This window comes from Danio aesculapii, chromosome 3 (genome assembly GCF_903798145.1).
Source record: "Danio aesculapii chromosome 3, fDanAes4.1, whole genome shotgun sequence".
Taxonomy (NCBI): domain Eukaryota; kingdom Metazoa; phylum Chordata; class Actinopteri; order Cypriniformes; family Danionidae; genus Danio; species Danio aesculapii.
In genome coordinates this window covers 39,956,712-39,970,895 of record NC_079437.1, presented here as the reverse complement: position 1 = coordinate 39,970,895, position 14,184 = coordinate 39,956,712, and the positions used below count along the sequence as shown (strand labels likewise).

Here is a 14,184-nt window from a genome sequence, read left to right as displayed (position 1 = left end):
AAATAAACCATCAAAGAAGGCTTCTGATGAATCCAAACAATCGTTTTTTATGAGTCCAACATCCAGATGTGCAAGAAACCATACAATATGATGAAAGTGAAGTCTCTTATTCTGAATCATGAACCTTATTTTTGAAAGAAAAAAAAAAATCAATAAAAAGATTTGAAGCACCAAAAGCGGCATGTTAAAGTTAATTTTAATAAGAATTAGGCTTCTTTTTTTTGTTATCCATGAACTTTCAAAAATTTAAGCTCTGGATTATTAATATTATTATGTTTTAAGTTTTTATTACTCAGAAGGCCAAATTCTGACTGAGGAAAGTTGAATGTGCTGGCCAGGGGTGCGTGTCCCAAACAACGACATAACTCATGGCTGAACTGTCATAGTACGATGCATCGTTTGGGAAAAGAACAATGCAGTGAAAAGTGTATCCCAAAAACGTTAGTCTGAACCCCGTTAGTTATAATGTAAAACGCCTATAATAATGCTCTAAACGGGGTGGAGTAACAACTTCTCTAGAGAAGAACCCCATCATTTCTTTGTACAAATTATATTGTTTTACATGCAAATGCATTTTTTTTTTATCCTTTATTAGTTTTGTTTAAAAAAAAAACATGCACTCGTTTCCATATTAATTGAAATCTATGTAAATGGCACATATAGGGCCTATGTTTCCTTTTCAGATATTATTGAGAACATTACACATTCTATTTTAAAACATAAAATCACTTACAAAAGCTAACACATATTCTAATCTCATATATAAATCATATAAATAATGAGGCTATTTATTAAGAAATGAAATTTAATATTTATTATTTATTAGGAAAGGAAGAAAATCCTACTTTAATAATAATATTAATAATGATGATGACGATTGTATTATTATGATGATGATCATTATTAAGTAGGATGTTGTTTATTATTTTTTACTTTTACAATTTGACACATGAAAATCATTGCAGAAATGTTCTAACCAACAGGCTCATGTCATATACAGTACGTACTTAATAAATAACCTACTATAAGCATTAACTCAAGGTTTTTTTTCTTCACTTTCGCCATTTAGTGAAGTTTTTTTCCCTCTCCGCTGTCATCACTAGCTTGCATGGTTCGGGATCTATAGAGCTGCGCATCGTTGGATTTGCTCTTCAGTGTTTGGACTCTCAGTAGTGATTATTAAACCACACTGAACTGAGCTAAACTGAACTTAAACACTACAAACTGAACTACACTGTTCCTATTTACTATGTCCTTTTATGTGAAGCTGCTTTGACACAATCTACATTGTATAAGCGCTATACAAATAAAGGTGAATTGAATTGAATTGAATTAACGTATGCTATGTTTTTTGTTTTCAAAAGCTTTGAAGATGTAATATAAATTCCGCTTTTAAATAATAGGTCACCTATAGCTTTCGTCATGAGCCACGGATCAATGTTTTCAAAGTGCACTACGAAGGCACTGCAACTGTAAACATGAAGATCGCTAAAACTGAACTGTAAAAATACTTTGAAAGCAAATTACCCTGAAGAGTGATGACTTTAATGTTGTTTTTAATCATTCCAAGTTTAAATGTTATAATGGGGGGGGGGGGGGGGGGGATAACTGGGAATAGAACACAGCCAGGAACTATGTTTCTAACTACAGCTCTAGAGGTGTAGTTGCAAGTGCACAAGTTTGTGACGCAGTTTGCAAATCTTTGTTGGAATGATGGATTTGGGAAATACCAAATAAACGAACTATGTTTGTAACAACGGAACTTGTGACCTTAGTTGACTACTGATGGTTTTCGGAAACGCACCCCAGTTTGTTATTTGTTATTTATAATAATTGTTGTTTATCAAAAACGTTATTTTTGTTATTTATAATAAATGAAAACAGGCTACAGTTTTTAATTTAATTTTATTTAAAACTAACTCATTTTTTTCTAACAATACTGTATATGATGTAAAAAAAAATTGTATTTAAAAATAAGTATTTTTTTTTCATATTTCTTCATTCTATATATTTAGCAAATGTTTTTGGTACCTCAAAAAGTGTGGTTATATAAGCTAATCAAGCTAAAAATAGTGCTTAGAATGTCACAAAAATACAGTATTTAAATCTCATTATTAAATAGAACCAAGAGAGGAAAAAGAACCAGGCTGGCTACGGGCCTGTCTTTCAGTTGAGACATCTCAAATTTACATTTTAGTCTAGATCTAAGCCTTGCCTGTGAGACTGGGGACTAATGTTTAATTTTTCTTTTACACTGCACTCTTCCTTTTAAAGGGGTTCTGCTTTTGTTAGTGCCCATAAATCATCAGTGCACATACATGGCTTAAAAAGAGAACACGTTATACATGCAAACCCAAAGAGAATGTGAAGGGGAGTTGAGCTGAAAACCCTCCTCGCCTAGCAGACAGCCGCCCACACAAGGAAGTGGTTATATGTTTCTAACAGGGAAGGGGAAGTAGTGCATATTTGGAGAGAAAAACGACTAAGGAAATAGTTGAGTTCATTCAGAGCAAAGCTCTGTGTTGACTGCTCAGAGTCCACGAACCCAGGCTTCTGTCGCAGGCTTTGTCAGCCCCCCCCTCTAACATCTCTGTGTTTTTACGGTTTCCTGGGTAAGTAGAATAACATATGGTTTTGCTTATCTGAATGTAGAAGATCTGGAGCAATCTCTAGTTTTGCAATGCTGGTGACTAACGTGCACTAACATGCAGAATGACACCTAGGAAGAAACGTGTTTCAGTGTTTTTGACATCTGACATTAGTAGCTCATCGCTGCAAACTTCCTGAGCAAAGAGGACCGTTAGTTGTTTTAAATGATGCAAACTGTGATTAGACAGGAGAGGTGTTTTATGTGTTTTTCTTTCTTGACGACTGAGCATCTGGCCTTGTGACATTCCTTTCTGCTCTGGTTTTAATTTAGCTCAAACACTAAGGAACCAAAGAAGCGTTTGCAGTTACTGAGGCAAAAACATCAAGTTTGACCTACAGCATCAACATGAATAACATGAGTTTTTAGGAAGTTCTACAGTTCTCCATTTTAGAGACACGTCTCTACGGAAGTAAATGAGTAGTACTTTGGTATGAATATTTACCGTATAATCTCAAAATGCCTATTCGTTTTCAGGAAAAGCGACCATGGCTTATCACAGTTTTCTTCTCGAACCCATCAGCTGCCATGCCTGGAACAAAGACCGAACCCGTAAGTTCTCATACTCGCAGCATCTCTACTCTCTGAAGCAGTTTCCTGTCTCTACAGCTAAAGATATGCATCAGCATCTGAACTCTGGGAGCATCATTGCTGAAAATATAAATGATTCCAATGTCTCCAAAGCCCATTTCATCATGAGTCGAATACTTTCGAGGATTTTCAGAATGCGAACTATGAGATTTACTCACAAAGAATGTCTGGTTAAGCCAATTTCTTGCTTTTTTTTTTTTTTTTGTAAACTTTGAATGTTTACCTGAACCTCCGTTGGGTCCTTGGGTGCCCAACAGGCTAATAGTTTGTTAAGTCTAAAAAGCTGAACATCCTTCCAGATACGTATTAGTATATACACGGAAATACACACAGCTTGCACATTTTTTGCGTAATTTATGGTGCCGGATTGAACCTAGTCAGCAGTTAAATGTGTTTTCTCTTGGAAAATCCAAAGCAAGAACAAACAATCTGCTGTTAAAAGAGCAAACGTATAAAAGTTGTGTCTTTTCACTGCTGCCGCCCTGCTTTTCTTTCCATGCTGATGATGAGAGAAGCAGTAATGACTAATTCCCCCCAGACTTCCTGTTTTACCATGAATGGTGCTTTGTTGCTGATGTCGTACGTCTTCAGCAGACCGCAGAGCAACAGCAGGGAAATGAGACGGCTGAGAAACACTTGAAGTTTTAACGTACTGTTGCTGTTAAAACATGAGCATTTTTAGCTCACCTATGAGAAAGGTGCAAGCTCAACTGCTGAAGTAGATAATGTTTCAGAATCCAGCCTGTTCAAATACCCACAATTGCAGTCTTTGCACATGACAACTTGTCTACTAGCTTGTTGCATTTCCGGTGTTTGAACCAAGTGTACAAGTTGGCTTTAAAGCTTCACCCAAAAGTGAAAATCTACTATTTTCTCATTCTTTTAAACATATTTGAGTGTCTTTTTAATGCTGAACACAAAAGAAGATATCTTGAAGAATGCTGGTAGCTGGCACTTATTGATTTCCATAGTATACGATTGACGTCGATAGGTGCCAGCAACCAGCATTCTTCAAGATATCTTCTTTTATCTTTAACAAAATAAAGAAACTCATAATGGTTTAAAACCACAAAAGTGAGAATGAATGAGGTCATTTTCCTTTTTGGGTTAACTATCCCTTTAAGACTGTAAAAGTGTCAAAAATTCAACGCTATTTAATTAAGTTGTTACTTAATTAACCTGTGCACCCATCAAGCACCTTACATCAAATTACAGATGCATTATTTATTTTATATAAGTACATGTCATTTTATCCTTGATGTCCTGAGATGGAATACTGCTCTGAAATAAGGATAGGTTGAATTTAGTTTGTCTCGAATCCACTGAGCATTACTTTTTTCTTTTCTCGAGTTTTTTGTTCGGTCTTACCAGCTTAAATGGTTAATCTCCTAAATAAATTCTCAATTTGCAAAGACAATGCGTGATTTTAAGCATTATATTAGTGTGCTGCTGTTTTTGTTCTTTCGTTTTCTGACTAAACGGGGTGAACATACCCTAAATCAGCCATTACACTAAGCAAAGCACACAAAAAATGCTGTCGAATAGAGAATTGAATGTTAGTCAGCGTGCTAATCCTACAAAAAAGAATTTATCCCCTGACATGTAGAGGTTCCTCAGAAAAATCTTTGGGAAAAAAGAGGCTCTCACGCACCTTTCCCAATGATTTTCCAGAAGTGATGTCAGCAATTTAATGCATGATGTCATTTTATTTGCCAATTTTTATTTAATGGACCAGTAGTCACAATACAGGTGGACAATAATTTTAGAGACAAATTAAAAACATTTCAGTGCCTGACAATCAGTTTGTCGTGGTCCTAACCTTCGACCACCACCTATTCCACAATGCACTGACCTAGTCCTTCGGGCTAAGTCCAGCTGGGTTCCGTGGGAAAAAACCCAGTCACCTCGCATACGAGCCACAACCCCAGGCCTGACTCCAGGGTGGGGCATAAGGGGTTTTTGAACCGCACTTAGTCTGACTTGTCACCTAAGACCTTTTTTGCATTGGGAAACCCTACCAGGGGCATTATCCCCTGACAACATAACTCCTAGGATCACTTAGGCACTCAAACCCCTCCACCACGGTGGTGGTTCATGGAGGAGTGAGGAAAGGATGGAACATGAGATTAACAGGCGGATTGGTGCAGTGGCCGCAGTAATGCAGTCGATGTACCGGCCCGTTGTGGCTCTTAATTTACTAGTCAATCTATGTTCCTACTCTCACATGACCAAAAGGACAAGATACAAGCGGCCGAAATGAGTTTCCTTCGCAGGGTGAACCCTTATAGACAGGGTGAGGAGCTCTGTAACCCAGAAGGAGCTTGGAATAGAGCATTAAGAGAAGTCCGCGGAGGTGGGTCAGGCATCTGTTTTGGATGCCTTCTGGACGCCTACCTAGGGAGGTGTTCCAGGCATATCCCATCGGGAGGAGGCCTCGGGGAAGACCCAGGACACACTGGAGAGACTATGTCTCTTGGCTGGCCTGGGAACGCCTCGGGATCTCCCCGGAGGAGCTGGAGGAAGTGTCTGGGACAGGGAAGTCTGGGATTCTCTCCTAAGACTGCTGCCCCGCGACCTGGCCCCGGAAAAGGGGATGAAAATGAATTAATTAAAACATCCTTTATGTTTTTACAATTATATACTTTTAATCACTCGTATTATATCCATCATAAATAGTGCAAACATGGATCTGGAATGTGATATTTGGGATTTTTCAGGATATTTGGGATCTTTATTTCCTTTAAAATAAGTAAAAAAATAAAGAAATATAAAGTTTAAAAGTCAATGATATCATGGATGGATGGATGGATATACAGATAGATGGATGGATGGATGGATGGATGGATGGATGGATGGATGGATGTATGGATAGATATACAGATAGATATACAGATAAATAGATGGATGGATGGAGACAGACAGACAGACAGACACAGACAGACAGATGGATAGATAGACAGACAGACAGACAGACAGACAATAGATTGCATTAATAAAAACTGAATAAACAAGTAGCAGCTAATAAAATATTTAGACTATTATCCAATCCGTCAAGTCAAGGTATTTCTGTCATAGTCTTCTGTTGAATATTTTATCCACTGGATTCCTGTCTCCTTCAGAAATCGCACTGTGTCCTAATAACCATGAAGTGCACATCTACAATAAGGCAGGAAACAACTGGAACAAAATACATGTGCTGAAGGAGCACAATGGCCAGGTTACTGGTAAGTTTAGAAGGTTTATCTGACCTACAGTTTGAGATCTTTATTGTGACCAAATCCAAACTAATTCAAATGGTTTTCTCATCATCACCAAGGCATTGACTGGGCCCCAGATAGCAATCGTATCGTCACCTGCGGCACCGACCGTAACGCATACGTCTGGACCCTAAAGGGAGACGTATGGAAGCCCACACTGGTCATTCTCAGGATCAACCGTGCTGCACGCTGTGTGAAATGGTCTCCGAAGGAAAACAAGTTTGCTGTGGGAAGCGGCTCACGTCTGATCTCTGTGTGCTATTTTGAGCAGGATAATGACTGGTGAGTATCAGGCAGGAGAAATGGATATTGAGCCCCTTCTGACAGAAAAGAATTGACTGATGGTGGTTAATCTACTTATGTCACGAGGCAGATGGCAGATTTCACTCTTTTATTTTTAAATGGTTTTTAAAAGGGTTTAAACCACTGCTTGGTTTAAAGCAGTGCTGGGAATGAAGTGCCTAAAAATGGACAATGGAGGATGCTAGCACTTTCAAAGTTGATTTTTCATTCACTGATGCTTCTATGTATGACAAATCTGGCTGTTAAATATATCACTCTATATATCGACGATATATGACACTATTCAGAATGATAAATTAAAAATGAAAGATATATTACTTGCATGCTTTCAGTATTGCTGAAAGGCAAATTTTGTACAATCCTTAAATTTAAAGTTATTATTAATGTACATTTTATACACCGCATAGCCAGTCAATTTGGAGCTGTTAACATTGTTGAAATAATAGACAAATAAAGACACATTGGGCCTTATGATTAGTGGCATTCTTAGTTGGTTTAATTCATGATTGTTTAACTCACTATTTATTTATTTATTTGTAAGATTTTTGGCCTTTTTTTTTAGATAGGACAGTGATGAGACAGGAAGTGGAGTGGGAGAGAGAGAGGGGCGGACGGTTGGGAAATGTCCTCAAGCAGGCATACGAACTTAGGATGCCCTGACGTGCTCCTGAACCATATGTCAGCACGCTAACCACTAGGCTGTTTCGCTGACAACTCACTATTTTTTAATTACTGAATGAATCAGTGTTCTGGAAAGAATCAGTTGAATAAAACATTTCATGTGTTCTGTAGTGTGACGGACGTTAACAACCGAGTTGAGGATCCAAATGCAGGGTTTATTAGGAGAATGGGCAGGACAAGATGTATAAAGGAAATCCAGAGGTGTGGTCAGTAAACAGGCAGATGGTCAAAAGGCAGGCAGCAGACAGGAATAAACAATACAACAAAGCAAGGATCTAACACGGCAAGGAAAACGTAATGTTCACAAACAGATAAACAAGACTCAGCCCTGATGTGTGTGTGTGTGTGCTGTATAAATAGTCCTTGTGGTCAGCCTGTAACAAGCCTCCAGCTGTGTGTGTGTGTAATCAATGGACACTGGAACAGGTGTGTGTGAGCGGTGCATGACTGGATGTGTAGTCCAAATAATGGCTTTGAATGAACAAATTTATTGTTCTATAGCAATCACTTTACCAGTGATCTGCAAGGATTAGACCACTGGCCACTTGTTTAGTTTCTAAATAATTTTTTTTTTCTCTGAGAATCAGTAATGGCACTCCTAAATAAATCTTTATTTTTGAATTAATGAGTTGAATAATTTATTTGGTAACTTTAAAGTAATGGTCTAATAAATAATGTCCATGTTAGTAATGCATTTACTAAAAGTTTGTACATTATTATCCATAGTTTAACATTTACTAATGCGTTATTAAAATCATGTTGTGTTGTTAACATTAGTTAATGGGCCGTGAGTTAACAAGAAACATTGTTATTTCCATTAATTAATGTTAACAAAGATAATGTGTACTGTAATAAATGGATCACTATTTTAAAGTGTTACCAATGATTCTTTGAATCACCCACTTGTTTTAGTCAAGAACTAATCTGTCTTTAGTCAAGAAATAAAAACTATAGCAGACAAAAAATAATGTAATTCAAAAATAAATACTCCCAAATTCACAGACGGGACCATTGAAAGACTAGGCAAAAGAACCCAGACAAACTGTTATTTCTGACAAAACTCTTAAGCGTGTCAACAAAACTATGACACAAGACCATGGGACAGGATTTGTAAATGCCAGTAAAGCAACATAACTGATGTGTACTGGGAATATTGTATGTTGTCCAGTTTACATTTATTCTACATGCAGTCATACTACAGTATACACTGAAAAAAAGTGTTGCATGCACTGAAAAAAGTGTTGCATGCAAAACTGTTGCAAACAATTTATTTGTGTTGAATTTAAACAAACAAATTAAATTGAGCAATGTTCAACTTAATTTGTTTGTTTAAATTCAGCCCAAATAAATTGTTTGCAAACACTTAACGTAAAAAAAATGAGTAATTCCAAGGAATCATCTTTGAGTAATTTTTTTCAGTGTGCAAAACTGTTGCAAACTATTTTTTTGTGTTCAATTTAAACAAACAAATTAAATTGAGCAATGCTCAACTTAATTTGTTTGTTTAAATTCAGGCCAAATTAATTGTTTGCAACCACTTAACGTAAAAAAAATTAGTAAATTCATGGAATCATCTTTGAATAAATTTTTTCAGTGTAGAACAAGCTTTTTAGAGCTGCCAAAATACCTACTCAAATGCTTTTTCAGACACAGTTAGTCACTGAATAAACCAGCACTTTGAACAAACCAGTTTAGTCAGGCTGCAGCTTAATGCTGCAACATCATAAAGCTCTGCTAAGGCAGATTTTGAATTTACATATAAGTGTGTTTTCTTTGGTTTCCATTAATGTGAAACGTTGTGAAACATTTCATTTCATTTATGAAATGAATTTCATAAACCTTATTTTTTTTGTTGGCCAAATTTCATATTCATAAAAGCAAGTTTTGTAAGTGTAAACCTTTTGTTCTTAGTTTAAAATTGAATTGAAGATGTAATTTGAGTCTATTGAGGGATCAACAAACTTAAAAGCAATATGAACAAGGATTTTGATAAAGGACATGGCACTTGTCTTGGACTAAATGACTGAAAACCCCTGGTTTGTTGTTTGATTGATGACATTTGTTGTTAATATTTTTCAAGCATTCAATAAAAATAAATAAATAAATAAATCATAAAGCTCTGTTGACGTCCATTTCAATTTGAAGGATATATGCTAGGAAGGCAGGCATCGCTTCATATTAGCAGCATACTAGCAGGACATCACAGTGTTAGCGATGAGGGAAATACACAGATATATATTACAGCACATTAAATACAGCTAGTGTTAACACTACTGTTTTATTTGAAGGTTTCTGTGTCTTGTTTCTGTGTCTATATTCAACAGGAATTTTATGTTGTATGTAAATATAAAGTTACTGAGAAATAACAAATGAATCAGTTGTTTTTACTGGATATTTTGGATTAAGTATGGGCCGGTATAAGATTGTTACATCATGATAACCTTGGATAAAGATATCCCAGTTTCACGGTATTGTGATCATTGCTCTAAAGTTCTTTTTAAATGTTTGAGTAAAAAACAAGAACATTTTCTCCTTTGAACTCAATAGATCTTATTTTGAGAAACATTTAAAATATTTTGAAATGGTAGCTTTTGAGGTAGAGGCTCCTTTTCAGCTAGAAATACTGTTGCCCAAAAAATCGAGATTAAATAGTTGTAAAAAAAACACGTAAATTAAAAAAAAATTACATATACCGTAGGAACGGTATAACATAAAGTTTTGCTGGTTTTTCACGAGTTCACACTCACAAATATTTGACAATAGAATATGTGTATTTGGTGTGCTGTCCGGGGAGAGGGCTCTGAGCTCGGAAAGACTCCCTAACTCGTTTTATTCCCCTTATCAGGATAGAGAGAGATAGGGTCAGAGCGCAGTGTGTAGCCCGGCTCCAGAACGCTCCTCCCTCAGATTTAAGTAGGTATCGGGCTTAATAGTGTGGAGTTGGGGTGGTAGAGGGATGCTGAAGTCAAGAGAAGATAGAGGTATGACGTGTTTGACTATTTATAGGTGTTTGGTCTCGAGCTTAGTGGATAATAATATGATTGTCTGTTAAGAAATATGTGACGAAATTTGTTTATAAAACATGGCTAAAACCTTGACTTTTCCAAACCGCGGTAAACCTTGAAAAAGGTTATCGTCCCATGCCTATTCTGGAGTACATTTACACAACAATGTACTGTAAATTATAATTCCAATGTTTAAAAGAATCCCTGTTTACAAGAGTCGGGATTTAAAAATGTTGTGTTGTGCACGCCAGACCAGTATGAGAAGATGTAACTTTGGCAAAGAGAGACTATGCTTCAGTGAACATATTGTCCTGTTGTCCTCCATTGTTGTTTTGCTAGTCACTCACTATAAACTGAACATGTCATGCACTTGCACATTGTTACTATTTTCGCAAAACAAAGACATTTTAACAGCATCAGTCCCACAAAATGGTGTTGTCATGTAAACGAATGGCTAAAATGCATAGTTTTATTTTTTCTTTATCCTAGGTGGGTGTGCAAGCATATTAAGAAGCCCATCCGCTCCACCATCCTTTGTTTGGACTGGCACCCCAATAATGTCCTGTTGGCAGCTGGATCATGCGACTTTAAATGCAGGTTAGGTCGAATCAGATTTTTATGTTTATTTTAGGATTATGGCCATCATATGAACTCCCTATTTGTAAAATCTGCCACCAGGATCTTTTCTGCCTACATAAAGGAAGTGGAGGAGAAGCCTGCTCCAACAGCATGGGGCTCTAAAATGCCCTTCGGGGAGGTCATGTTTGAATCAACAGGTACTTCAGGATGGGTGCACGGGGTCTGTTTCTCGGACAGTGGGAATCGTGTGGCGTGGGCCAGTCATGACAGCACTGTGGCAGTGGCCGAAGGAGGAAAAACTGCAGTGTGAGTATTGCTCAAATCAAATCACTGACCATTAAAAATCATAATTACTCAATTATTCTTTTCATCTCACCAGCTGTGCCAGTCTGACTTCAGAAACCTTGCCTCTGCTGTGCGTGACTTTCATCACTGAGAACAGCCTAGTGGCGGCTGTGAGTATTATAAAAAATGCCAGACCTTGATGCCACGGCGATCTGTAAAGCTTGTCTCCTGATTGTCATATCTTTTCAGGGCCATGACTGCTACCCTGTGTTGTTTGTCTACGATTCCAACAAAGCAGCCTTGTCTTTCGGAGGCAAACTTGACGTGCCCAAACAAAGTGCTCAGAAGGGAATGACAGCCAGAGAGCGCTTCCAGAACCTGGATAAGAAAGCCACCACCGAAAGCAAAGAAGCAGTGCTGGAGTCTCTGCACAAGAACAGCATTAGGTACACAAAGCTGTTCTCACTGTTAATTCATTCACTTTCCTTCGGCTTAGTCCCTTTATTCATCAGGGGTCGCACAATGAATGAATCTCCAACTTGTCAAGCATATGTGTAACACAGTTGATGCCCTTCCAGCTGCAACCCAATACTGGGAAACATCCATACACACTCAATCACACACATACACTACGGCCAATTTAATTTATTCACTTCACTTATTGCACATGGCTTTGGACTGTGGGGGAAACTAGAGCACCCGGAGGAAACCCACGCAAACATGGGGAGAACATGCAAACTACACACAGAAATGCCAACTGATCCAGCGACTTTCTTATTGTGAGGAGACACTGCTAACCACTCAGCCCCTCTGTTGCCTCACTGTTAGTAGTCCAGCCTTAAAGGAACACATGTTTTACAAGTCTCCTACAGTTAAACAGTTGAGTTTTACCATTTTTGCTCCTGGGTCTGGCAGGAGCAATTTTAGCTCAGCTTAGCATAAATCATTGAATCGGATTAGACCATTAGCATCTTGCTCAAAAAAAAAAAAAAGTTTCAATAATTTTAACAGATTCTAATTGTAGGTCTTGGTAGTTGGGACTATTTTAGGTGCTATAATATCATTGTGCTATTGGAATGTCTTTGGAAAAGTTGAGATGAAACGTTATCTCTAAGGAAACTACAAAATCACAAATTTCTCAAAAAAAAAAAGACTAATGTGAATGTTATTGATGTGTAATACAGCATTTTTTGTCATTTTGACAGATCCGTGTGAACAGTGCTGTTTGGACAATATTGTCTTTTGAACGTGAAACCAGAATATTTTTTTCTTTGTGCATTGTTGTCATGTTATCATAACCTTACATTTATTCATCACATTAATCTTAAATGACAGGCGTCAAGGTGGCTCAGTAGTTAGCACTGTCGCCTCACAGCAAGGTCACTGGTTCGAGTCCCGACTGAGTCAGTTGCCATTTCTGTGAGGAGCTTGAATGCTCTCCCAGTGTTGGTTTCTTCCAGGTGCTCCGGTTTCTCCTACAATCCAAAGACATGTGCTATAGGTGAATTGAATTAACTAAATTGGCCATAGTGTGTATGTGGATGTTTTCCAGTACTGGGTTGCAGCTGGAAGGGCATCCACTGTTTAAAATATATGCTGGATAAGTTGGCAGTTCATTCCTCTGTGGCAACCCCTTAAGCTGAAGGAAAATGAATGAATTAATTTTAAATGATCAAAATTAAATCACCACAGTTGTCAAGATATTACACATAGGCTATAAACATACATCAATTTCTTGACTTCAATGCCATCATCTTTATGTAAAAAAAAAATATATATATATATATATATATATATATATATATATATATATATATATATATATATATATATATATATATATATATATATATATATATATATATATTTAAAAATGTAAAAGTCAGTTTGAGTGTAAAATCAGATAGTTTGATTTGAAAGTCAGTGGTGAGTAGAGGATTTTACCTGCTAGATGTCGACTTTAACGTTCCTGGCGATCTCTGTGGTCCCAACCACAACCTGTTAGCAGGCCTACTGTTAACTTTAGCACCTTCTGGTGGACAGATAATAGCTTTTTAAAAAAAATCTGTAGTGGTGTTACTAATGAAAAAAAGATAATATCTTAAGCTTGTGTTAGACATTATTCCAGCAATTAAACTAAAACCAATCAAATACACTGATTAAGGACGATGGAAGTGCTACAATGCTAACTCTTTTCCGAGTCAACAAAAAAAGTCATCAACCTTGAAGGACTCAGTTTGCGCGTAATTCTGGTTGATGCCACTAGTAGCGCTGAAATACTTCGTATTTACTAATAAGATAAAATGCATTCTTCCTTTCTTCACTTAGCCAAATCTCACTTCTTGATGGGGGAAAAGCTAAGTGCTCCAAATTCTGCACCACTGGTATGGATGGAGGCATGACTATTTGGGATGTAAAGGTAATAGCCGTCAAACTCTTGTGCTTTCCATAATAATGAATTTATTGGTGTACAAATATGATTTTATTTCTTCTGCAATGTTTGTTTCAGACCCTTGAATCTGCAATGAAAGACCTCAAGATTGTCTAGACGCTCAACAGACTCCAGAACATGTCTGCTGTCAGATTGCTAGCTTTAAAAATCTTATTTTTGCTGTTGTCTATGTATTTTTTCCAAGATTAAGTTTTGATTAACAGTTTTAGTGGATTAAGGAGTTTATATATTCATACAATTTAGCATATTGGTTCTGGATGAACCAAAAGGGAATTTTGTCTGAATCTAAATGCTGGTCATAGATTGCTTTTCTTTAATTTGGAGATTTTTGCAAGTTGCTCGCATTGAATTCTAATAAAATGCAATAAAATAATTATAATTACA

At 37.0% G+C, this 14,184-nt stretch overlaps 1 protein-coding gene across 1 annotated transcript; it reads left to right on the top strand.

The window, feature by feature from the left end:
• The first annotated feature begins 2,524 nt into the window (after positions 1-2,524).
• arpc1b (actin related protein 2/3 complex, subunit 1B) lies at positions 2,525-14,184 on the top strand. Its single transcript, XM_056453966.1, has 10 exons — positions 2,525-2,612; positions 3,125-3,199; positions 6,358-6,462; positions 6,555-6,777; positions 10,974-11,081; positions 11,163-11,369; positions 11,443-11,518; positions 11,598-11,794; positions 13,677-13,767; positions 13,858-14,184. Exons 2-10 carry the CDS (start codon positions 3,136-3,138, stop codon positions 13,894-13,896), a joined length of 1,110 nt encoding a protein of 369 aa, XP_056309941.1. The 5' UTR covers positions 2,525-2,612; positions 3,125-3,135; the 3' UTR covers positions 13,897-14,184.

Coding starts and splice junctions, on each gene's coding strand:
- arpc1b (XM_056453966.1), top strand. CDS start 3,136: ATGGCTTATCACAGTTTTCTTCTCGAACCCATCAGCTGCCATGCCTGG. Junction 6,463..6,554: donor GCACAATGGCCAGGTTACTG/GTAAGTTTAGAA, acceptor ATCATCACCAAG/GCATTGACTGGGCCCCAGAT. Junction 11,519..11,597: donor AGAACAGCCTAGTGGCGGCT/GTGAGTATTATA, acceptor ATATCTTTTCAG/GGCCATGACTGCTACCCTGT.